This window comes from Nothoprocta perdicaria, unplaced genomic scaffold (assembly GCF_003342845.1).
Source record: "Nothoprocta perdicaria isolate Ctin4 unplaced genomic scaffold, notPer1 scaffold_206, whole genome shotgun sequence".
Taxonomy (NCBI): domain Eukaryota; kingdom Metazoa; phylum Chordata; class Aves; order Tinamiformes; family Tinamidae; genus Nothoprocta; species Nothoprocta perdicaria.
The window spans coordinates 953,486-972,188 of NW_020455272.1; the positions used below are offsets into that span (position 1 = coordinate 953,486).

An 18,703-nucleotide genomic window follows, 5' to 3' on the forward strand; every position below is an offset into this window, starting at 1 on the left:
AGGGGAAGCAGCGGGCGGGAGGGGAGGCCTGGGCCACACGGTGTCCTGAGGGGGGGCGGGAGGGGGAGCGGCCTGGTGGCCGCCGGCGGCTGCTGTGACGGCCATTCCAACGGCCATTCCAACGGCCATTCCAACGGCCGCGCTGGCGGGTAACGGCTGCGCGGGGCCAGGCGAAGCCGGCCGCCTCCTCCGCTGCCGCCTCCTCTTCCTCGTGGCCGCCGTTTTGTTGTGGTGAGCGGCGTGGCTGCTGGCCCCGCCTTGGCGCTGCGGCGGCCTCGCCGCACGTGGGGCTGCCGCGCCGCGGGCCTCGCTCCTCGGCACTGCCGCGCTCCGAGCGCCCCTGAGCTCCCAGTCCKGGTCGCGGGAGGAGTAACCGTCCAGAGGTGCTTGTTTCTTGTGGCGGACTGAAGGTGAGCGGCCAGAAGTGGGTGAAGTGCAGATGAATGCGCTTTTGGAGAAAGTCCATGTCGTGTTAGACATCAGGAATGCTGCTTGAAGCTGTGGACCTCCAGGCAAGCAGCCCTGATGTGCAGGGAATGGCCCAGGGGGCTCGTTTTTTGAGTTTTGGTTTGGCTTGCTTTGCTTTCTTGCTGCTAATGCTATTCCCCAGCTTCTTTTGCCTTTATTTGGATTCCAGGTCAGGATTTATCTAATCTGAGAAATAAGTTCCCAGGTTTCCAGGCTCTTTGTCAGTCTGCTCTCTGGTTGTAGCAGGGTGGCATCCTGCTACCCCACAGAGGGGTTTTTCTCTTCCTGCACGTACAGCTTCTGAACTTAAGATCAACTCTGGACTAAGCCATTTCCATAGAACATGAACTTTTCCTCAAAGTCAATCCTTTTTCCTCCTGAAACCCAAGCTGAATGAGTTATGGGCTCTAGTTGCCAGAGTTTGAAGCTTTGTCCTCTGTGCTGGAAGCACAGAGCGGTGACTTTAGCTCTTACAGTTGATGGTGTCTGTGCAGCTTGTGTTGCTGTTAGCAGAGAAGGTGCCTAGAAGGCCATAGTTGTATCTGTTCCTTGAGCTTTTTCCCCTGTAGCTGCAGCTGTGTGTGTTTGTCCTGTGAAAAGAGAATGTGTCATGTGAAATACCTGTAAAGGAACCGGGGTGAGGGAGGGAATTTATTCTGTGAATTCACACTTTTGCATCTGGCTTCATTACATGGCCTCCACACTCAGCAGCACCTATCCGTGGTTCAGAGGGTCTTGGCAGTGAAGACAGCCTTGTTGTGGGGTGTAAAATGCTTGTTTTAGAGCTGCCTGATTCTTTTGGTAGCCGACGTCTCCCTTCCACAACAAGACTTCGTCTTTGGAGCGGCTGGGGGAGGAAGATGATGAGGACGAGGATGACGACTTGGACATCTTCGGAGGTTACGACAGCTTCCGCAGCTACAACAGCAGCATGGACAGTGACAGTAGCTCGTGTCTGGATGAGTCTAGTGATGAGGAGGTGGACCAGGAAGTTGGAGAGCTTCCTGCCTCCCCTCTGCACCAGCACCTGCCATCCACGGGCCGAATGACAGAGGACAGTGGCTCTGAGCCAGGTACTGTGCTGCCTTCCTACTCCTGAAGCACATGTGTGATGGGGAGCACAAGGGCTGGAATTGTACTGGGGGAAGCCAAAGGGCACGAGATGGCTTCTTGGCTATGGTTTGGGAGTAGACCTGGCTTGAAAGTAGGTTTTCTGGGTTACCAAGGGAGCTGCTGGGTGCAGACAGGGCTACCTGGGCCTAATTAGTCTCCTAGATCAGACTGCTCCTCTTTGTAGCTCATCAACCTTGCCAACTGCTCACATTTTTTTTTGTGCTTTCCCACTCCTGCCAGCCGTGTGTGAGATGTGTGGGATCGTGGGCACCAGGGAGGCTTTCTTCTCCAAGACCAAACGCTTCTGCAGTGTCTCCTGCTCCAGAAGCTACTCTTCAAACTCCAAAAAGGCCAGCATCCTCGCTAGGCTGCAGGTGAGTCAAAATCTTTTGACATCCCAGCAGGATGGGCCTGTACACAGCAGAGGTGCTTGCTGCCTAGTGAGACAGCTGACAGTTACCATTACCAGTGGCTTGTTATTCTGGCTTGTGATTCCCTAGAGAAAATGTGCCAGCTGAAAAATGACACTTCCTAGAAGAAGAGCACGATTACGTTTACCTGCTGTTTCCTACTTCTTTGAGTATTAGTAAACATTGCAGTGATCTTAAAATCATCCCAAGACAGAGGTTTCCCCCCTACTGGCTAGCTGCAGGGCTTGGTTCCTTTCTTCTGCTCCTTGGTTCTAATTTTCCTCCCTTTTTAGGGGAAGCCACCAACGAAGAAAGCTAAAGTCCTGCACAARGCAGCCTGGTCTGCCAAGATTGGGGCCTTCCTGCATTCTCAGGGCACGGGGCAGCTGGCAGATGGGACGCTGACGGGCCAGGATGGTGAGTGTGAGCAATGCAGGAGGAGGTGCAGTTGGGAGAGGCCCAAAACCAGGGACTCCTGGAGGGCTGTAAATTCTGCAGTCCTCTCCCTGCCCTCTGTGTACAGCCTTACACCAAAGCCATGTGTGTGGCTCAGCTTAACGCGGGGCGTCGGGGCCGTGTGYTCAGCGCCTCTCCTGCAACGCCCTCACTTGATGTTCTTCTCTCATGTCCACCCACAGCTCTTGTCCTGGGCTTTGACTGGGGAAAATACCTGCAGGAACACGGCTTCAAGGCAGCTCCAGTCAGCTGCTTCAAACATGTGAGTCCTCCTCCCTTACCAGGCTTTGCGTTGTGCACGGGATATGTGTGTGCAGGGCTCTCCTGTGACAGGCAACAGGGAGAGACTGAGGAAGCCGGTTACTGGTTTCCAAATGATTCAAGGAGGGAAGTTGGTGGCTCCTTCCTGCTGAGGATGGTGGCCCACAGAGAGTTCTGGAGAGGAAGTAAATGGGGACTTGATAGCAGCACTGCCAGAGGTGATGGGTCAGTGCTGGCTGGGGACAGAAGCAGTTCTGGTGCCAGTGGATCAGGTAGCAGAAAGTTTCTGCTGCTTTTGCATGTTGCCTGGCAGGGTAGGGACACCCCAGGATGATGTGCAGGGAGGAACTTGCCTCATCTGGGCCTGGGTAACCTGCAGCTGCACCTCCAACGGATGCACTTTCTGTAACATTGATTTGCAGTCCTTGAGGGCCAAGTAGCCAGGGCACTTCAGTGGAAGAGTGGTGATTCTGGGGTATTAGAGCAGCCCTGTCCTCTCYGCATATTAAAACTTACCTTTTCCACTTCTTTTGAGTTGCAGTCTGCGGTGTAGTATTGACCAAACTTTGTGCCTCTTGAGGATATGTCAAGAAAACATGGCACTTTTCCTGATGATTAAGGACCTGGATGCTGTATAGCAATGGCAGCAGCTACTTTGGGATAATAGGAGAGCTGGCAGTGAAGTGTTTGCTATGTGATTTTCTGTCTTTGGGGATGCTGCACTAAAGATCCACTGGGGTGGCTGGGACAGTTCATTTGTTTATTTGTGTTTCTGACTAGCAGTGGATTCAGGAAGGGCAAAGCATACAAATGTGGTGAACGTACAGCTGCCTAGAACGTGACTTTGAAAGGCAGAACAGGTCTAACTGTGACCATAAATGTCTCCCTCCCTTCATGGCTGCCTCAATTCCTCAGGTGCCACTCTTTGATCAGTGGGACGATGTGGTGAAAGGTATGAAAGTAGAAGTGCTGAACAGCGATGCCGTGCTCCCCAGCCGAGTGTACTGGATTGCCTCTGTCATCCAGACTGCAGGTATGCCTCCAATGTAGCACCAGTGGCCAGGCATAGCTGACTTCAAGGAGAAGCTTTAAAGAGCTGAGTATAGCTGCTCGGGCAAAATACTAGCTCTTTAGAGCACCACACCTGCTGAGAGATCTATGAACTGGAACTATCATGGTTTGGGGTGGAAGGAAACGAGCATCTGGATGTTCTTCCAGTTACTGGGCTCTTTGTGGGGGTGGCTTTGCTCCCAGGAGAAGGCTTGGAGAATCCCTGATAACCTATGGAAAACCATGTGGAAGGGGATGAGCCTGTGTTGCCCAACAGGGAGAGGASAAATGCTTGGTGTTTAATGCCTTTTTCTGATTGTCCCCTCTGTCCTGGCAGGATACAGGGCCCTTCTACGATACGAGGGCTTTGAGAACGATGCCGGCCACGATTTCTGGTGCAATTTGGGCACAGTGGATATTCATCCCATTGGCTGGTGTGCCATCAACAGCAAAATCCTGGTGCCACCACAGAGTGAGTGTGACAGGAGAGGTCAACATGTATCTTGGTTCGTTTCTAGCACAAGACCTTCCCATCATGTGTGGGACTGCAGCTTCACGTGCACTCGAGTTATGAGACATTTAGTCTTCTGGAAGCAGGGGGACTTTCCCTGCATCTCCCTGTGGCTGTTACAAAGGGTGCTAGATGCAGATCTGATGTCGGACCTGTTCCCAGAGGCTAATGCAGGTGCCTTGCGACACACGCAGTGGCCAGACGTAGCCTTTGGGGGACCTCCATGGCCCCACGTTCCTGGCAGATGACTGGGAATATGCTGGCCACGGTCCCCACTCAGGGAGCAGCCCAGAGATGTTAATTGGGCAGGATTCTGGCAACGCTGAAGTGCATTAGGTGTGACTTAYGTGTTTTGCTGTAATACCACGTTTCATCTCGTCAGGGCAGTTGGGTCTCTGCTCACTGCATTTGGGGGCAGTAACGTGGGGGCAGGCTCACAGAGTCCATCTGCCTGCGAGTAGGTGCAGGAGCTGGATGTGAGGAAGGCCTTTTCGTGCAGATGGACTCTCCTCAGGAGGAAAGATCTAGCACCATGTTAAAACTCTGTCATAAAGATACCCATTTTATCCTGTGCTTGTACAGGTATCCATGCCAAGTACACAGATTGGAGAGGTTACCTCATGAAAAAGCTGGTGGGAGCCAGGACCATCCCTGTGGATTTCCACATCAAGGTAAATGCAGAATGTCTTGTGTGTCGGGGACGGAAAAACTTGGAGATGTGTGGAACAACATGTCTCCTGGTGCTGATGTCTGCAGTTCCTGCACAGGAGAATGGTTGCAGGGGAGGAGAAGGGAGGCAGTGAGTGCTTGGCTATGCTCAGAATATGCCTGTCRCAGTGCTCTGGGAAATGGCACGGTCCCCTGGCCCTGCAGGAACACTAGTTGTTTCTCCGTTGAGTCACAGAACGGTGTAGAAGCTGTTGTCACATAATTGCTGCAAAATACTGGGAATTAGTTTTATTTTGCTGAATGGGAGAAACCAAGGGAGTTCTGCCTGGCATAATTCTGCCCTATTCCAGGGCTATGCAAGTCAAAAAAACCTTTTCTGCAGCCTGCTGGGGAATGAGGGGCACAGAAACAGCTGTGCAAGTGGCCCTGGGAGCTTAGCAGCTCTTGTTGCAGTCCCACCTAGTCCACCCTGAGGTTAGGCATCCTCCAGGCAGGTGGGAGGAGAGAGTCTGCCCTGGCTGGCAGCTTTGGGGAACTGCAGATAAGGAAGATGGTCGCGGGAGTGGCAGGCACGACGGCAGGCGATGGCATTTGGCTCTCTGCAAGGTAATGGTAACTCTGCACTTGGAATAGTTAGTGCTTCCATTGCTGCTTCTTAGGAAATTGAGAGGGTTTTGGGAGCTTCTTGTTCCTGAGCTGTGTCACAGAGCTGCAGATTGCCATCATGGCAGGGAACTTCTCGACATGATGCCAGCATTGTTCTACTCCCAGCTTCCCCACTCTACTCCCACTTAATGGAAAACAAGAGATGGGAGAGGGGAACTTTCCCTTCAGGACTTCTCTGGACTCAGATGCGGGCCTGTTCGTGTGTCTGTTGAGCCCATCTCAAGCTGTGGCTCTCGGTACATCCACAGCACAACTATCAGCAAGCCAGAGGTTTCCAAAAAGGATGGGGAGAGCTGGTAAGAAACTGTAGGACAGGGGAGACCTGGGGTGCAAATGTCCAGCCATGCTGTTGGGTGTGGGGCTTGCAGCCTGCTTCCATGCATCCCTTCCCAGAGGTGTCTCCCCGTCAGCTTTGGGCAGTGCAGGGAGGTGGCCAGGATGTGTGTGGGGAAAGCTGCAGGGAGGTGTTTGGAGGAAGAAGACCCCAGAGGTGACCGCTCTCCCCTCCCTGTTATCTGTCGCCAGATGGCGGAGAGCATGAAGTACTCGTTCCGGCAAGGCATGCGGGTGGAGGTGGTGGACAAGAACCACGTGTCGCGGACACGCATGGCGGTGGTGGACACGGTCATCGGGGGCCGGCTGAGGCTCCTCTACGAGGACGGTGACAGCGATGACGATTTCTGGTGCCACATGTGGAGCCCTCTCATCCATCCTGTGGGCTGGTCGCGGAGGGTGGGCCACAGCATGAAGAAGACGGGTAGGGATCAGAGCACCACAGGCGTCTCCTGATTTGCAATGAGCTGTCTGATCTCTGCTGTTGGTGCCAGTCTTGACATGCTAGGAGCCAGGCGGTTGCCTTGGCATGAGGTGGATGAGGTCTGCCACACAGCTGCTGCTTTTCCCCCTCCATAGACCCACAGCTGAGCAGTTCATAGCACAGGGCCAGACACAGGGACTGTAGAGTTTCTCACGCGGAGCAGGTAGTCTYGCCCTGCCGTGTGAGAATGCCTAGCCTGTAACATCAGACATTGATGGGCTTTTTGAGAAAACGCACACTGGTTTCTGTAAGACTGGGTACCACCAGCTTCTGTTTTTCTGAGACTATTTTTCTGGAGGATTCTTGCTTAGAACAGCTTGCCTCTGGTTAGGCAGCCAGCAGAAGCCAGCCYTGAGCTCTGGAGCTGCTCACCTCATTGAGTCTTTTCGTTTTGTCTCCCTTGCTYCCTTGCTGCCACTCCCCGGTGATCACAGTTGCCCATAGCAGTGTTAGCACCGTGCCCAGAAAGAGCAACCACCTGCTTTGAGCAAGCTCTGCCTACCGGGCCACCTTATGGGAAGCTGTGGATTAACTGACRTATTTGTCCTTTTTATTACTCACATGGTCCCTTATCTAGCTCTTAGCACTGCTGAACTCTCACCAGATAATTAATAGACAGGCGTTTTCTCACCACACTTGCTTCAGGTTTTGCCTCACCTCTTTCTTCTGTTCCTCGCAGAGGAAAAGCGCAGTGACATGGCCAACCATCCCACCTTCCGCAAGATTTACTGCGACGCCGTCCCCTATCTCTTCAAAAAGGTAGGAGAGCACTCACTTTCTGTGGGGGCCGCAGCAAAGGAGGCGACGATACCACTTCCTCCTTGGGTATATGGTGCTCTGTGGGTTGCTGAGGGTGACTCGCTTGTCCCCTTTCAGCTATGGGACAGTGAGGTAACTGGGGTGTGAAGGCTCAGACTTGGCAGGGTGAGTGAAAAGAGAAACACGGAAGAACTAAAAGACCATGCCAGGTGGAGGGACTCTATTGAAGGGCGAGCAGCTGCTTGGAAGTCAGAGCGAATGAGGGAGACCAGAGAAGGGGTTGGATTGAATTGGTGTAAGGATTAAGATTGGGAGTAGATTTACTTTGCTGTGGAGCAGAGACTGGTCTCTGTGACTGGCCAAGGCTTTGGCAGGGACTGCTGACACAGAGACAACATTGGGCTGGGGCCTTCCTTGTATTTCTCTTTTATTTGTCGTTTCTCTCCCTTTCCACCTTGGGCTGAGCCAGCTAAAGAAGCTCTAATCCTGATTAAGCCTGGGGTGGTTAGTGTGTGGGTGAGACTCCTCCAGAGCACATGATATTCCTATGGTCTCCCCTAGGTACGGGCTGTCTATGCCGAAGGTGGATGGTTTGAGGAACGCATGAAGCTYGAGGCCATTGACCCCCTCAATCTGGGCAACATTTGCGTGGCCACTGTCCGCAAGGTAAGGTTGGCTGGAGAGYAGGGAAAGGGCTCTGCTGTGTGTGGCTGAGACATCTCGGCCTCTCCTCAGACCTTCGCAAACAGACAAGACTGGGTGGCAGTTCCTCTGAGAGAGGGCAGGGCTCTAAAGAGGGACTGTCAGGCAGGTAGGCAGCAAGCGTGTGGGCTATAAGCTCAGTGGCCCGACAGACTGATGAGACCAGCAGTTGYCCATGTGTGCCTCAGAAGACAGCATAAAGATGAGCTCGCAGGCCAAACACGCTCATCCTCCTGCTGTGCAGTCAGCAACCACCCCTCTGACTTCTGGACACTCGGCAGGAGAGATCTGCTCTTGCAGGAGACTCATGGCAGTTCCCAGGGGGCTAAAGAGAGGCCCCCGCAGCGCTGCTTTGAGGAGAGAAGGGCCTGGGGGAAGGGCTGTGAGGCCAGCTTTGCGTGGGCCRTGCCATGTAAGTTAACGGGTGGTGTTCCTCAGGATGGGGAGGTATGGGTGGGGGCCTCTCATGTGGTATTTGCTCATGGGGTGGCAATAAGCTCTGCTCCTGTGCTAATGGAGGGAGTAATGGGTCAGCCAGCTTTTCTCCATGAGACACTTTGGATGTTTCGAAGGGTAGTATTGCCATGAGCTTTCTGCTTCCTCAAGAAGCTGTCTGCTCTTCCTCATGCTGTTGGAAATAGTGCCCTTCCCTTCAGCCTTGTAACAAACCCATCACTGCCTGGGCTGTCATGAGGGTCTGTTTCTGAGAGAGGASAGAGCTCCTCACCATTTGTACCCCAGTTCTTTTTACACGACTATTGCTGTTATTCCCAGTCCTGCAGAAACAGCTGCTCTGAGGATTCACTTGTGCTGAGTAACATAGTCGAGAAGCTGCTCTGCATCCCGGAGCACACGATACTGCTTCCACTACCTAGTGGTGGTTGTGGTCCAGCCATGGTGGCTCTTGGAGCATCCACTGGCAGGAGAGGCTTTAGGGCAAGCTAAGCGGGCAGTTAATGCCCTTTCACTTCTGCTTCAGGTTCTCTTGGATGGGTATCTCATGATCAGCATTGATGGAGCCACATCTGCAGATGGCTCTGACTGGTTCTGCTACCATGCCTCTTCACATGCCATCTTCCCTGTCAACTTCTGCCAGAAGAACAACATTGACCTGACCCCTCCAAAAGGTGATATTTAGACCTGTCTGCACATGCGAATAGCCCTGCACTGGGCTGTGTTTTTCTGAGAAGTGTGGTTCCAGACCAGATAAACCAGAACCACAGTGTCCCAACCTGCCTGTTTTGGGAGAGATAGAGCTAGTTTGGAAGGCCTGTCCCCTTGAACTTGGCCTATATACCARATCTTTGTATTCAGTGGCAGGAAGCAACATCTCCAAAGGAGCATTAATGACCCGTGGGCTGGCTCCTGGAGGATGAGCAGGACAGATGTAGGGTCCCCAAATTTAAGAACAAAGAGTGAGAAGGGGTAAGCTGGAGACATAGCTGCATGGCTCAGTTTTACAAATGGCAGGACTTGCCCCACTCTTTTTATATGGATGAATGTGACACTGGTTTATTCTTGAAAAATACGGAGTTACAGTCACTTTAGGAACTCTGTTTATTGTCCTATCTAGCCATATGCCAAAAGGCCTGCTCTGAATATCTGTGTGACAGTGTTTTCARTTTCAGCCTCCTCTTCTGCTTTCCTTTTCATCTTTCTGCTGGTGGGAGAAAGAGTGGTCTTGTTTGTCCTCAACTTCTTGTCTGTCCCTTCCTCCCTTTTCTCTGTGGCCTGGCTACATGATGAATGTGGGTATTCGGTGTTTGCAGCTTGTGCTTTTTTCAGTTTCCCCACTGGGTGGGGGTGCTGCATTTCCATGGAGTCCATGCAATAGGTTTATGCTCAACATCAGCATGATTTGCAAGTGGTTGGTGTGTTTCCTTCCTGCCATGTTGTCTTTTCCTCCACTTGTCAGCATTTTTCCCCTCTGACTGTTTCTTCCTGCTGCAGGGCAAGATGCAAAGACCTTCAACTGGGAAAGTTACCTGGAAAAGACAAAGTCAAAACCTGTTCCAGCCCGGCTCTTCAACACGGTGAGTGGTGCCCGAGAGAAGAGGAGTGTGCAGGAGTGGCTGCAGTCAGCAGGGAAGAGCACAGGAGGTGTGGGCGCTGCTTCTGGGTTTCTCTGTGCCAGCAGTCAGCTCGTGTGAAGAGAGTCCAAGGCAGAGGTGTGAACTGCCCCTTCAGTAATGTCCTGTCTGACTGGTTGTGATGAGCAGCGTCATCASTTCATGGGTGGAGCCCTGTGGTGGTTGCTCTGAAGGGGACCTTCCATTCTCTAGTGTTACTAAGAGTTCTAGGCTGCTGGTGGGTTCTGCAGTGTTTCTTGCCTGTGGAAATACAGCTGGCACTTGGACTTTTTCTGATTTCCTGGCGTGGTTATGGGTTTCATCAGAAGTCCTTAACTGCTCCATACTGCTGCTCCTAGTTTAGGCTCTCATTTCTCAATTCTGTGTCAAGATTGACTCAGGATGCAGCTGGCCTTGGATCTGCTCATCAGCCTTCTTCTGCTATAGAGCTACGTGGGATATTGAAGTCCCTGGCATTGCTTGGCTGTGGAATTGTTCATCCCCTGCAGGCTTTAGACTGTTTTGTTTTCCTGCGACTAGGATTGCCCGAACCACGGCTTCAAGGCAGGCATGAAAGTGGAAGCAGTGGACTTGATGGAGCCGCGGCTCATCTGCGTGGCCACGGTGAAGCGCGTGGTGCACCGCCTGCTCAGCATCCACTTCGACGGCTGGGACAGCGAGTACGACCAGTGGGTGGACTGCGAGTCTCCAGACATTTACCCGGTGGGCTGGTGTGAGCTGACGGGCTACCAGCTTCAACCACCTGTGGCTGCAGGTGAGTGAAAGCTTCACTGCGGCTTCCTCCACCTCGAGCCTAGAGGCAAAGGTTTCCTTCCTCCTGCTCTGTGAGTTGCTCCTGCTTTTTTGGGCCTCGTGGAGAGGAGAAGCTCACCTCTTACCTGTGCTGGCTACTGCAAGTCCTTCTCTGATGCTATGCAGCCTCGCAGCTGGCAGAGAAGAATCTATGGTGGGGAGAAGACAGCCTGAGGCTTCAGTTTCCCTCAGTTTCCCCACTGCATGCCAACGGAGAGTTGCTCCTGCTGAAGTTGGGTAGGAGTTCCAGGTGGTCCTATCCCTGCACAGCCTCCCTTTTACTGAGCATACCCACAGCCTCAGCCAGCTAGCAGGGACAGCTCTGCCCTCACCTCCTCTTCTGTGTCCCTCCATTCTCTGCCTAAGTCTGTAAAGGTAAGAGCATCCCTCTCAAGAGTCCATTGCTTTCCTTGTCGAGGAGGGGGCCACTGCCTCACCTTTGCAGATGTTTTTCTTCTTGTCCCGAGCTACAAAACTTGTCTCTTCACTGCCCCTGCCAAATCTGTGCTGGGCCTCTCTCCCCAGTGTTGCCCAGCCTGCTGCCCTGAGCCCTCGCCTGGAAGCAGAGCAGAGCCCCACGCAGGGCGCTGCCTTCCCCGCAGCTGGTTGTCTGGGGGCGAGGGCATTGGCTCGGGGGGAAGGGGTATATCTTGTTTCTCGCTTATGTCACTTCATCCCAGTTACCTACTGGTTATGGGACTTGGCTTTCGTTTCCCTCTCGTCTCCATGACAGAGCCCACAACTCCAGTGAAGGCCAAGGAGGTGCCCAAGAAGAAGAAGAAACCCTATGGAAAGAAGAGTGAGTGATGTTTGATTAGCGCCCTCCCGCTCGCTCGCAGGCTGGGCCCAGTTAGAGGAACCCTGTCCGTGTCCTGGCAGAGCAGGAGAGAGAGGCCTTGTCTTGTGGATGCCCTCAGCCCGTTTGATGACACAGCTTCGTCCTCCTGAGTTTCCCCTGATACCTAGGAGAGCCGAGAGCTGTTKGTGTGGGAAGGACCTGCTTTGTTTCCTGATTTCCATCAGCTGAGATGTAGATGGAGCTTGCGTTGAGGCATGAGCTGTGCTGCTTTCCCCCCCGTCGTGTCCATGGGCTCAGGGAGATTCTTTCTGTGGGGGGTAGCTAGACAACAACCTTGGCTGCTTTGTCCTGAGGGAAAGAAGGTCTCAAGACAACAGAAGATGCCAGTGGTGGGGCTGGATGATGTTATTGTTTAAGTTCTTGTTGTCGTCGTCGTCGTCATTGTCTTATAGGAGCTGGCTGAGGCAAATCATGAGTAGACAGGCAAGAAACTCCTTGCTAGGGTTAGAGAGGAAAAGACATCTAAAGACACTGAACCAAAATAAAACCTGTTATCTAAAAWTAAAATTATTACTGCTTACAGTAGCCGTGCCTTGGAGCCACCATGCCCATTTCCTAGGGCTAGGCCAGACAGGTAAGCAAAGCTATTAGACTCCAGCAGGACGGAAGTTAAGCACATGCTGAAGTATCTTGCCTTTAATCAGGGAGAAGATGAAGGAGTGTATTTTAAGATGATGAATATAGAGGTTTTTCTTCATTAGACCATTTTTCGAGTAACCAGTTGGCAGCTGCTGAACATGCAGTTGGCTGGCCAGTCTTGTTGGCCTTTGGTTTCTCAGTGGAGCAGGGTTGCTGGTTTTGTTTGGGTTTCTAGAGAGCAGCAGCGCGTTTTGCCTCATACTTTGCTCTCTCTTTGTTAAGGAAAAAAGATACCTGTCAAAACACGCACCATGAAGCAGAACGTCAAGAAGCCGCCTGGTCCGAAGACGAAACGAGAGGCGAAAGCTGCCAGCAAAGCTCTGCCGGAGCCRGCCCCCGATGAGAGTAAGGGAGCGATGATCCGTCCTGCGAGCAGCCTGGGCCTGGACACCCTCAGTTAGGGAGGCGACACAACACGGAGGTGTTGGAAGATGCTCTGGCCCATTCCGGGTCCTGTAGAGGCTGTCGCAGCGCGTGAGCGCAGCCGCTCACGCTGAGCACCGAGGGGTGCCGTGACCAGAAAAGCATTTGGCAGCTGGGTCACTCGCCCAAGCTGGCAGCGGGGAGGAGTGAGGTGCTTTGCATGTGGGTGCAGAGCTTCTTGAGGGTCCAGGTTGCTCACAGAGGTTTTATTTCCCCGCTGGCATTTCCTGCCTCAGCCCTGAGAGGGATGGTTCTGGGGAGCAGACTGCTGAATGCTGCCAGGGTTCACTCCCCTCCTGATTGCTTCCGTGGTCACTGGTTGGTTTGATTCAGCACAACAGGGCTGCTTTCTGGAAGGGATCCCCCAAGAAATGAGTTAGAAACCAGAGGCATTTATGTGTCTGTGTGAGCAGAGCTGGTGCTGAGGTGCTGCAGAGGGAGCATGGGTTGATTCCTCTCTCTCTCTCTCTCTCTCTCTCTCTCTCTCTCTCTCTCTCTCTCTAGTCATTGCTGTGCAGGTGAAAGAAGAAACTATCGACCCCTCCATGGAAGAGTACGGAGTTTCAGAGCTTCCTATTCCTGTCAGCAGCATAAAGCAGGAGGTCACAGACTGAACCTGGAACGTCCCCCTGCTGCCTTCAGCAGCCTGGGCTTCATCGTGTCGCCCTGTTGGGGCAGGCCCTGACAAAGTGGAGCAGGAAGCCCAAGGAGCCCACCCTTGTCAAGGCTGATCACCTGGCAGCGTTGCAGCCCTGCTTTCTGGGCGTGCCAGAGGACTCGTTCCCCTGGAGTTGTTGCTTTACGCCCCGGGGGAGGAGCTCTAGAAGGGCACGAGGCTGACGGACAGACATGAACGGCACAAGTGCCGAGGCCGCGTGCCTGGCTCCAGAGGCGCCTTCCCGAGCGGGAGAGCCCGGCAGCTGCCGCAGCGCCCGGGGCAGGTTGGGCATCTGCCGTGGCTGGAAGGGGAGAGCTTCGCTCTGAGAAGCTGGGTGCGAGTCCTGGCAATCAGGCTTAAGAGCTGCCGTCGCCAAAGGACATCCTTCCTGCACCCCCTCATATCGCCCCTGAGGGAGCTGGGATAGTAAGAGCAAAAGGAGGTGAAGGATGATGCTTCTTTAGGGAGTGAGAGACTTTTTCTATTAAAATAATTTCTTGTTGTTGACTCCAGAGCTGCTGAGCAGTTGATGCACAGGGTTGGTTTTTTTTTTTTTTTTTTTTTTTTTTTTTTTAAGCCTTCTGTAGGGTTGACCAATGGTCTGTATCCTAAAACCCTGTGGATTAAACAGGAAGAAGCCAAAGGCTCCTACATTGTTTTCTGGGTCAGCAAAATACCAGGATTAGCCATGAAGGCAGCTGAAACCAAAGACAAAGGTCAAAGGGCCACTTAGCTCAGGCCCAGGATGCCAAGGCAAGGTCCAAGTCTCAATTCAGAGTCCCCCTCCTGAATCCCCCCCACATCTGCCTGTAATCCTGACTTGGCTTCTCGTTCCCATCCTCTCACCTCATATTTGGTAGCAGCAGCAGCTCTGAGCAGGGGCTGTGCCCCAAAGCGGCTCCCTTTGGCCATGCTCCCTCCACCAACGTAGGGAAAGGATTGCAGCTGGCCCAGGAAACTCAGCTCCTGGCACTTGCTGCCAAAGGCAGAGCTTGCTGCTGCTGGCAGGAAGCTAAATTACTGGGGTGAGTCTTGGAGGGGGAGAAACTGGGCATAGAAAGTAGTTTTTTTGGCTTCTTGCCCTGGCCAAAGTTATGGCCTTTTGCCTTAGCCCACCACCCTCTGAGTCGTAAGCAGTCCCTGGGTGCTTAGTAAAGAAAGGCGATAAGAGAAGGAGGGAAAATACCCATCAGAAGGGGTATTTCCTGGAAATTGGTACACAATTTATACACAAACATAAAAGGTGGGCAAGGGGCTTCTCCGGTGGGAATTCAGGATGAATTCATGAAGCTAACACCAAAAAGGAACACTGGTGCCTTTGGTGAAGGATGTTTGTTTCTCGCTGCGAGTTCTGGAAGTTGGAGTAGCGTAAGAGAAACAAAAGGGGAAGAAAGATGCTTTGGTAGGGATTCTGTGTGTATTTTTGTGTATGCAGCCTGCTGTTCTCTGCGTGATCTACGTTGCCACTGCTGCCAGCTCCCATTCCTGCCTGGAAGGTGCCTGCCTCGCTGCTCCGCACCCTGCATGGCCTCAGGCTTGAGAGACCTGCCCAGAAGGGAGCGCTCCTGCAGGGCAGGCTTGGAAGCTGTTGCCCTGGAGCTGCGGGGTTTTGTGACCCGCTGCAGACGTGAGCACTGAGAGCAGGAACGAGGCCTCTCCTGCTCCCCTCCCCAGTGCCTGGCTCCACCTGCACTCAGCCTGGGGGCCCTCATCCCCCCACGGCCCCAACCACCCCTTCCCTGCCGCCTCCTGCCCCAAGGGAGGGTGTGAGGCACCTTCTCCAAGCCCTGCTTCACACGCCACACACTGTAGAAGGGGCTGCAGGAGCAGGGTGGTGGGCAGCCTCCTGCCACTCCTCCTCGAGCAAGGACAAGGGGGGAAGCGCATGGAGACCTGTGGCTGCAGGCAGCAGAGATGGGGGCAGGTGCTCACTGCTTTTCTGGGGTAAGGAAAGAGGGTGTGAAAGGGTGGAAGCAGCTCTGTGCAGGAGGGCAAAGCAACCAGCGCAGGGCTGAGGGAGCCCTGTGGACAGGGAGGACCCCATGGTCCTGCAGTGTGGGACCTTCCCTTGCAAATGAAGCATCTTCACCCCTCCCAGGGAGGGGCCTTGGGGTAAGGTTGCTATTGCATTTCATAGAAGCATAGAGTCCTTAAGGTTGGAAGGGACCGCTGGAGATCACCTAGTCCAACTGCTCTGCTCCAGCAGGGACACCCAGAGCACGGGGCACACAGTGACATCCAGGCGGGTTGGGAAGATCTCCACAGAAGGAGACTCCACAGCCTCCCTGGGCAGCCTGTTCCAGGGCTCTGTCACCGTCACTGTCAAGAAATGTTTCCTTAAGTTCAGGTGGAACTTTTGGTGCTTCAGTTTGTGGCCATTTCYTCTAGTTCTGTTGGGCCACCACTGAAAGGAGGCCACCCCCCTCCTCCTCACTGCCTCCCTTGAGGTATTTATACACGCTGATCAGGTTCCCCCTCAGCCTTCTCTTCTCCAGGCTGAACAGGCCCAGCTCCCTCAGCCTTTGCTCAYAGGGCAGATGTTCCAGGCCCCTGATCATCCTGGTAGCCCTGCGCTGGACTCTCYCCAGCAGCTCCACATCCCTCTTGTCCTGGGGAGCCCAGAACTGSACACAGTCTCCAGATGTGGCCTCCCCAGAGCTGTGTATAGGGGGAGGATCCCTCCCTCCCGCTCTCCAGTTCAGGGACACTAGCTGTSTTTATGCCCGTTCCCCAAGGGTTTCGCTGGCTCCTGTGGCACTGGCTGGTGCTGCTGCCCTGCGAAGCTCAGGGAGCCGATGAGGGCTTGCAACGAGAGGCAGAGGCACCTCCCCGCAGCTGGAGAGAGGGAAGCGGGGGCTTTAGGACACTGTAACCGCACTGGCTGGAAAGAGGGAAGCAGGAGATTTACAGGAAGCTGTGACCGCACCAGCAGCAACTCAAATTCAGAAGGAAAAATTGGAAGGGCCAAAAAACTTTTGAGAAAGAGAATGAGCCATTGTTCAGGTAGAATGGGTAATGGTTATCCAGACCATCCAGGCAGGGAGCCAGGAGATGGCGTGGCTGCTCTGGAGGCAGGAGGGAGCCTGGAGCAAAGGAGCGCGATGTTTAGAGGGAATGGGACARGAGAGTGAGTTACGTGCCGTTACAGGACACACAGCTCCCCGTGCTGCTGTGGGGCCCACCTGGGATCATCGATGGTTTCGAGGGCTGCAGGGAGCCAGGGTGGCTCTGCAGAGCTGGTCCGTTGGGTCCTGGCCCTCCAGGCGCCAGCACATGCGGGAGATGTGGCCCCGCATCAGGGAGTGACGCGGCRCTGGGAACAGGGCCGAGGCAGCGAGGAGACGGGGGCTGCCCCTTAGCAGCCCCGTACGTGGGGGTCACAGGGTCGGCAGGCGGGGAAAGATCTCGGGCCACATGCCTCTGAGGCAGAGCTGCCTCCCCGGGCAGGAATGGGGCCGGTCAGTGCGGCAGAAGTGATGGAAACCCCTTAGTCGTTGAACTCTCTTGCAGGAGCCCCTCCAGGCTGTCGCCAGGTGAGCCCCACCAGCCGCACMCAGGAAACAGGGCTTCCCTCGGCCGGCCCCTTTGGAGGGGAAAGGCTGCCCAAGGCCGTGCTCCCTGCTCAGCATTCCAGAGGAGAGCCGAGGCTCAATAGTGATAAAGCTGTAGCTGAGGAACAGGGACAATTTTGTAGGGCCATGGGAGCCACCAGCTCGTCCCTGCCCTGGGACATGGCCAGAAAGGGGCCTGGTGGGGACAATGGGGCTTGAGCCAAAGATGGAGGTGACAGCCAAGGAGCTGTTGGTGCAGGGAAGTGGCCTCTCCAACGGCAGTGACAATAAATTCCTGAAACTAAGTAATAAATAACATCACTGCTACCAAGGAACACAGATTTATGGTTGAAGCTTCTTCTAGAACTACGTGTGGGGTAGGAAAAGATAAAAGGAAAGAAAAATGCTTCCATATGGAATTTTGTGCCTATTCTTCTCTGTGCACGCTGACCTTCTATTCTATGCATTCATATACAATTCATTTACACAGTTTACTTTTTATTCATCTTCCTCTTTCCTTCCCCATGGCCCTGCCAGCAGCAGGAGAGCAGGGTCATATCATACCCTCACTGCCAAGATTTTCCTCATGTTCAGATGGAACTTCCTGAGTTCCAGTTTGTGTCCATTGTCTCTTGTCCTGTCCTTGGGCACTACTGAAAATTGTTTGATCCCATCTTCTTGGCACTCACCCTTTGGATATTAGTGTACACTGGTAAGACCATTCTGTCTTCTCCAGGTTAAACAGGGCAACTCTCAGCATTTTTTTCAAGTGAGAAATGCTACATTCCCCTAATCATCTTGGTAGCTTTGCACTGGACTCTCTGCTGTAGCTCCATATTTCCCTTGTAGAGGGGAGGCCAGGACTTGACACAATGCTCCAGACGTGGCCTCACCAGGGCTGAGTAGAGGGGCAGGATGAGCTCCCTCAACCTGCTGGCAATGCTCTTCCTAATGCATCCCAGGAGACCACTGGTCTCCCTGGGCACAAGSGCACATTGTGGTTAACTTGTCCACCAGGACTCCCAGGATCTTTGCCACAGAGCTGCTCTCCAGCAGGTCAACCCCTAATCTGTACTGATGCCTGGGGTTATTCCTCCCCAGGTGCAGGACCCTGCACTTGTCCTTGTTGAACCTCAWGAGGTTCCTCTCTGYYYARCTCTCCAGCCTGTCCAGGTCCCGCTGAATGGCAGCACAGCCCTCTGCTCTAGCAGCCACTCTGTCWGACACAGCCTCCCAGTTTTGTGTCATCAGCARCCTTGCTCAGGGTGCACTCTGCCCCCTCATCCACGTCATTGATGATTCAGTTGAACAAGGCTGGACCCACTACTGATACTGGGGGACACCACTGGCCACAGGCCACTAACTAGACCGTGCCGCTGATCATGTGATCATGTGGGAGATGATGTCCTTGCTGAAGTCAAGGTAGACAACATGCATTGCTCTCCTGTCATCTCTGCAGCCAGYCACTGCATCAGAGAAGGCTGTCTTCAGATTTGTTAAGCGTGATTTCCCTTTGGGGAATCCGTGTTGACTACTCTTTTCCTCCACGTGCTTAGAGGAGACATCTAGGATTTAAAACAGGAGTCCTCTTGTGTTCCCACCGCTGAGAGAGGAGAAATGCAAACCTGGTAACCCTGGRGAATAGGTGGGGAACATCACTCAGGAATAGGATGTGGGAAGAAGTAATTGAATCTTGCAGAGAAAYAGTTTTACATCTGCTTTTATTTAATTCTTAAGCACTTCTGGAAATTCGGGAAATATGTACTCTGGTGCTTAGGTTTAAGTTTTGAGGCAGAGGAGGCTACTATG

At 53.5% G+C, this 18,703-nt stretch overlaps 1 protein-coding gene across 1 annotated transcript in view; it reads left to right on the forward strand.

The window, feature by feature from the left end:
- Nucleotides 1–13,732, forward strand: part of L3MBTL2 (L3MBTL2, polycomb repressive complex 1 subunit) — a 13,844-nt gene extending 112 nt beyond the window's left edge. The window contains exons 2-17 of the mRNA XM_026038277.1: nucleotides 1,274–1,541; nucleotides 1,822–1,955; nucleotides 2,285–2,408; nucleotides 2,630–2,709; nucleotides 3,624–3,741; nucleotides 4,096–4,230; nucleotides 4,852–4,940; nucleotides 6,130–6,361; nucleotides 7,101–7,180; nucleotides 7,742–7,846; nucleotides 8,862–9,009; nucleotides 9,833–9,915; nucleotides 10,492–10,726; nucleotides 11,498–11,563; nucleotides 12,485–12,607; nucleotides 13,190–13,732. Coding sequence (XP_025894062.1) covers nucleotides 1,274–1,541; nucleotides 1,822–1,955; nucleotides 2,285–2,408; nucleotides 2,630–2,709; nucleotides 3,624–3,741; nucleotides 4,096–4,230; nucleotides 4,852–4,940; nucleotides 6,130–6,361; nucleotides 7,101–7,180; nucleotides 7,742–7,846; nucleotides 8,862–9,009; nucleotides 9,833–9,915; nucleotides 10,492–10,726; nucleotides 11,498–11,563; nucleotides 12,485–12,607; nucleotides 13,190–13,299 — 2,130 coding nt within the window. The 3' untranslated portion in view covers nucleotides 13,300–13,732. The remainder of the gene's footprint in view (nucleotides 1–1,273; nucleotides 1,542–1,821; nucleotides 1,956–2,284; nucleotides 2,409–2,629; nucleotides 2,710–3,623; nucleotides 3,742–4,095; nucleotides 4,231–4,851; nucleotides 4,941–6,129; nucleotides 6,362–7,100; nucleotides 7,181–7,741; nucleotides 7,847–8,861; nucleotides 9,010–9,832; nucleotides 9,916–10,491; nucleotides 10,727–11,497; nucleotides 11,564–12,484; nucleotides 12,608–13,189) is intronic.
- The last annotated feature ends 4,971 nt before the right edge of the window (nucleotides 13,733–18,703 follow it).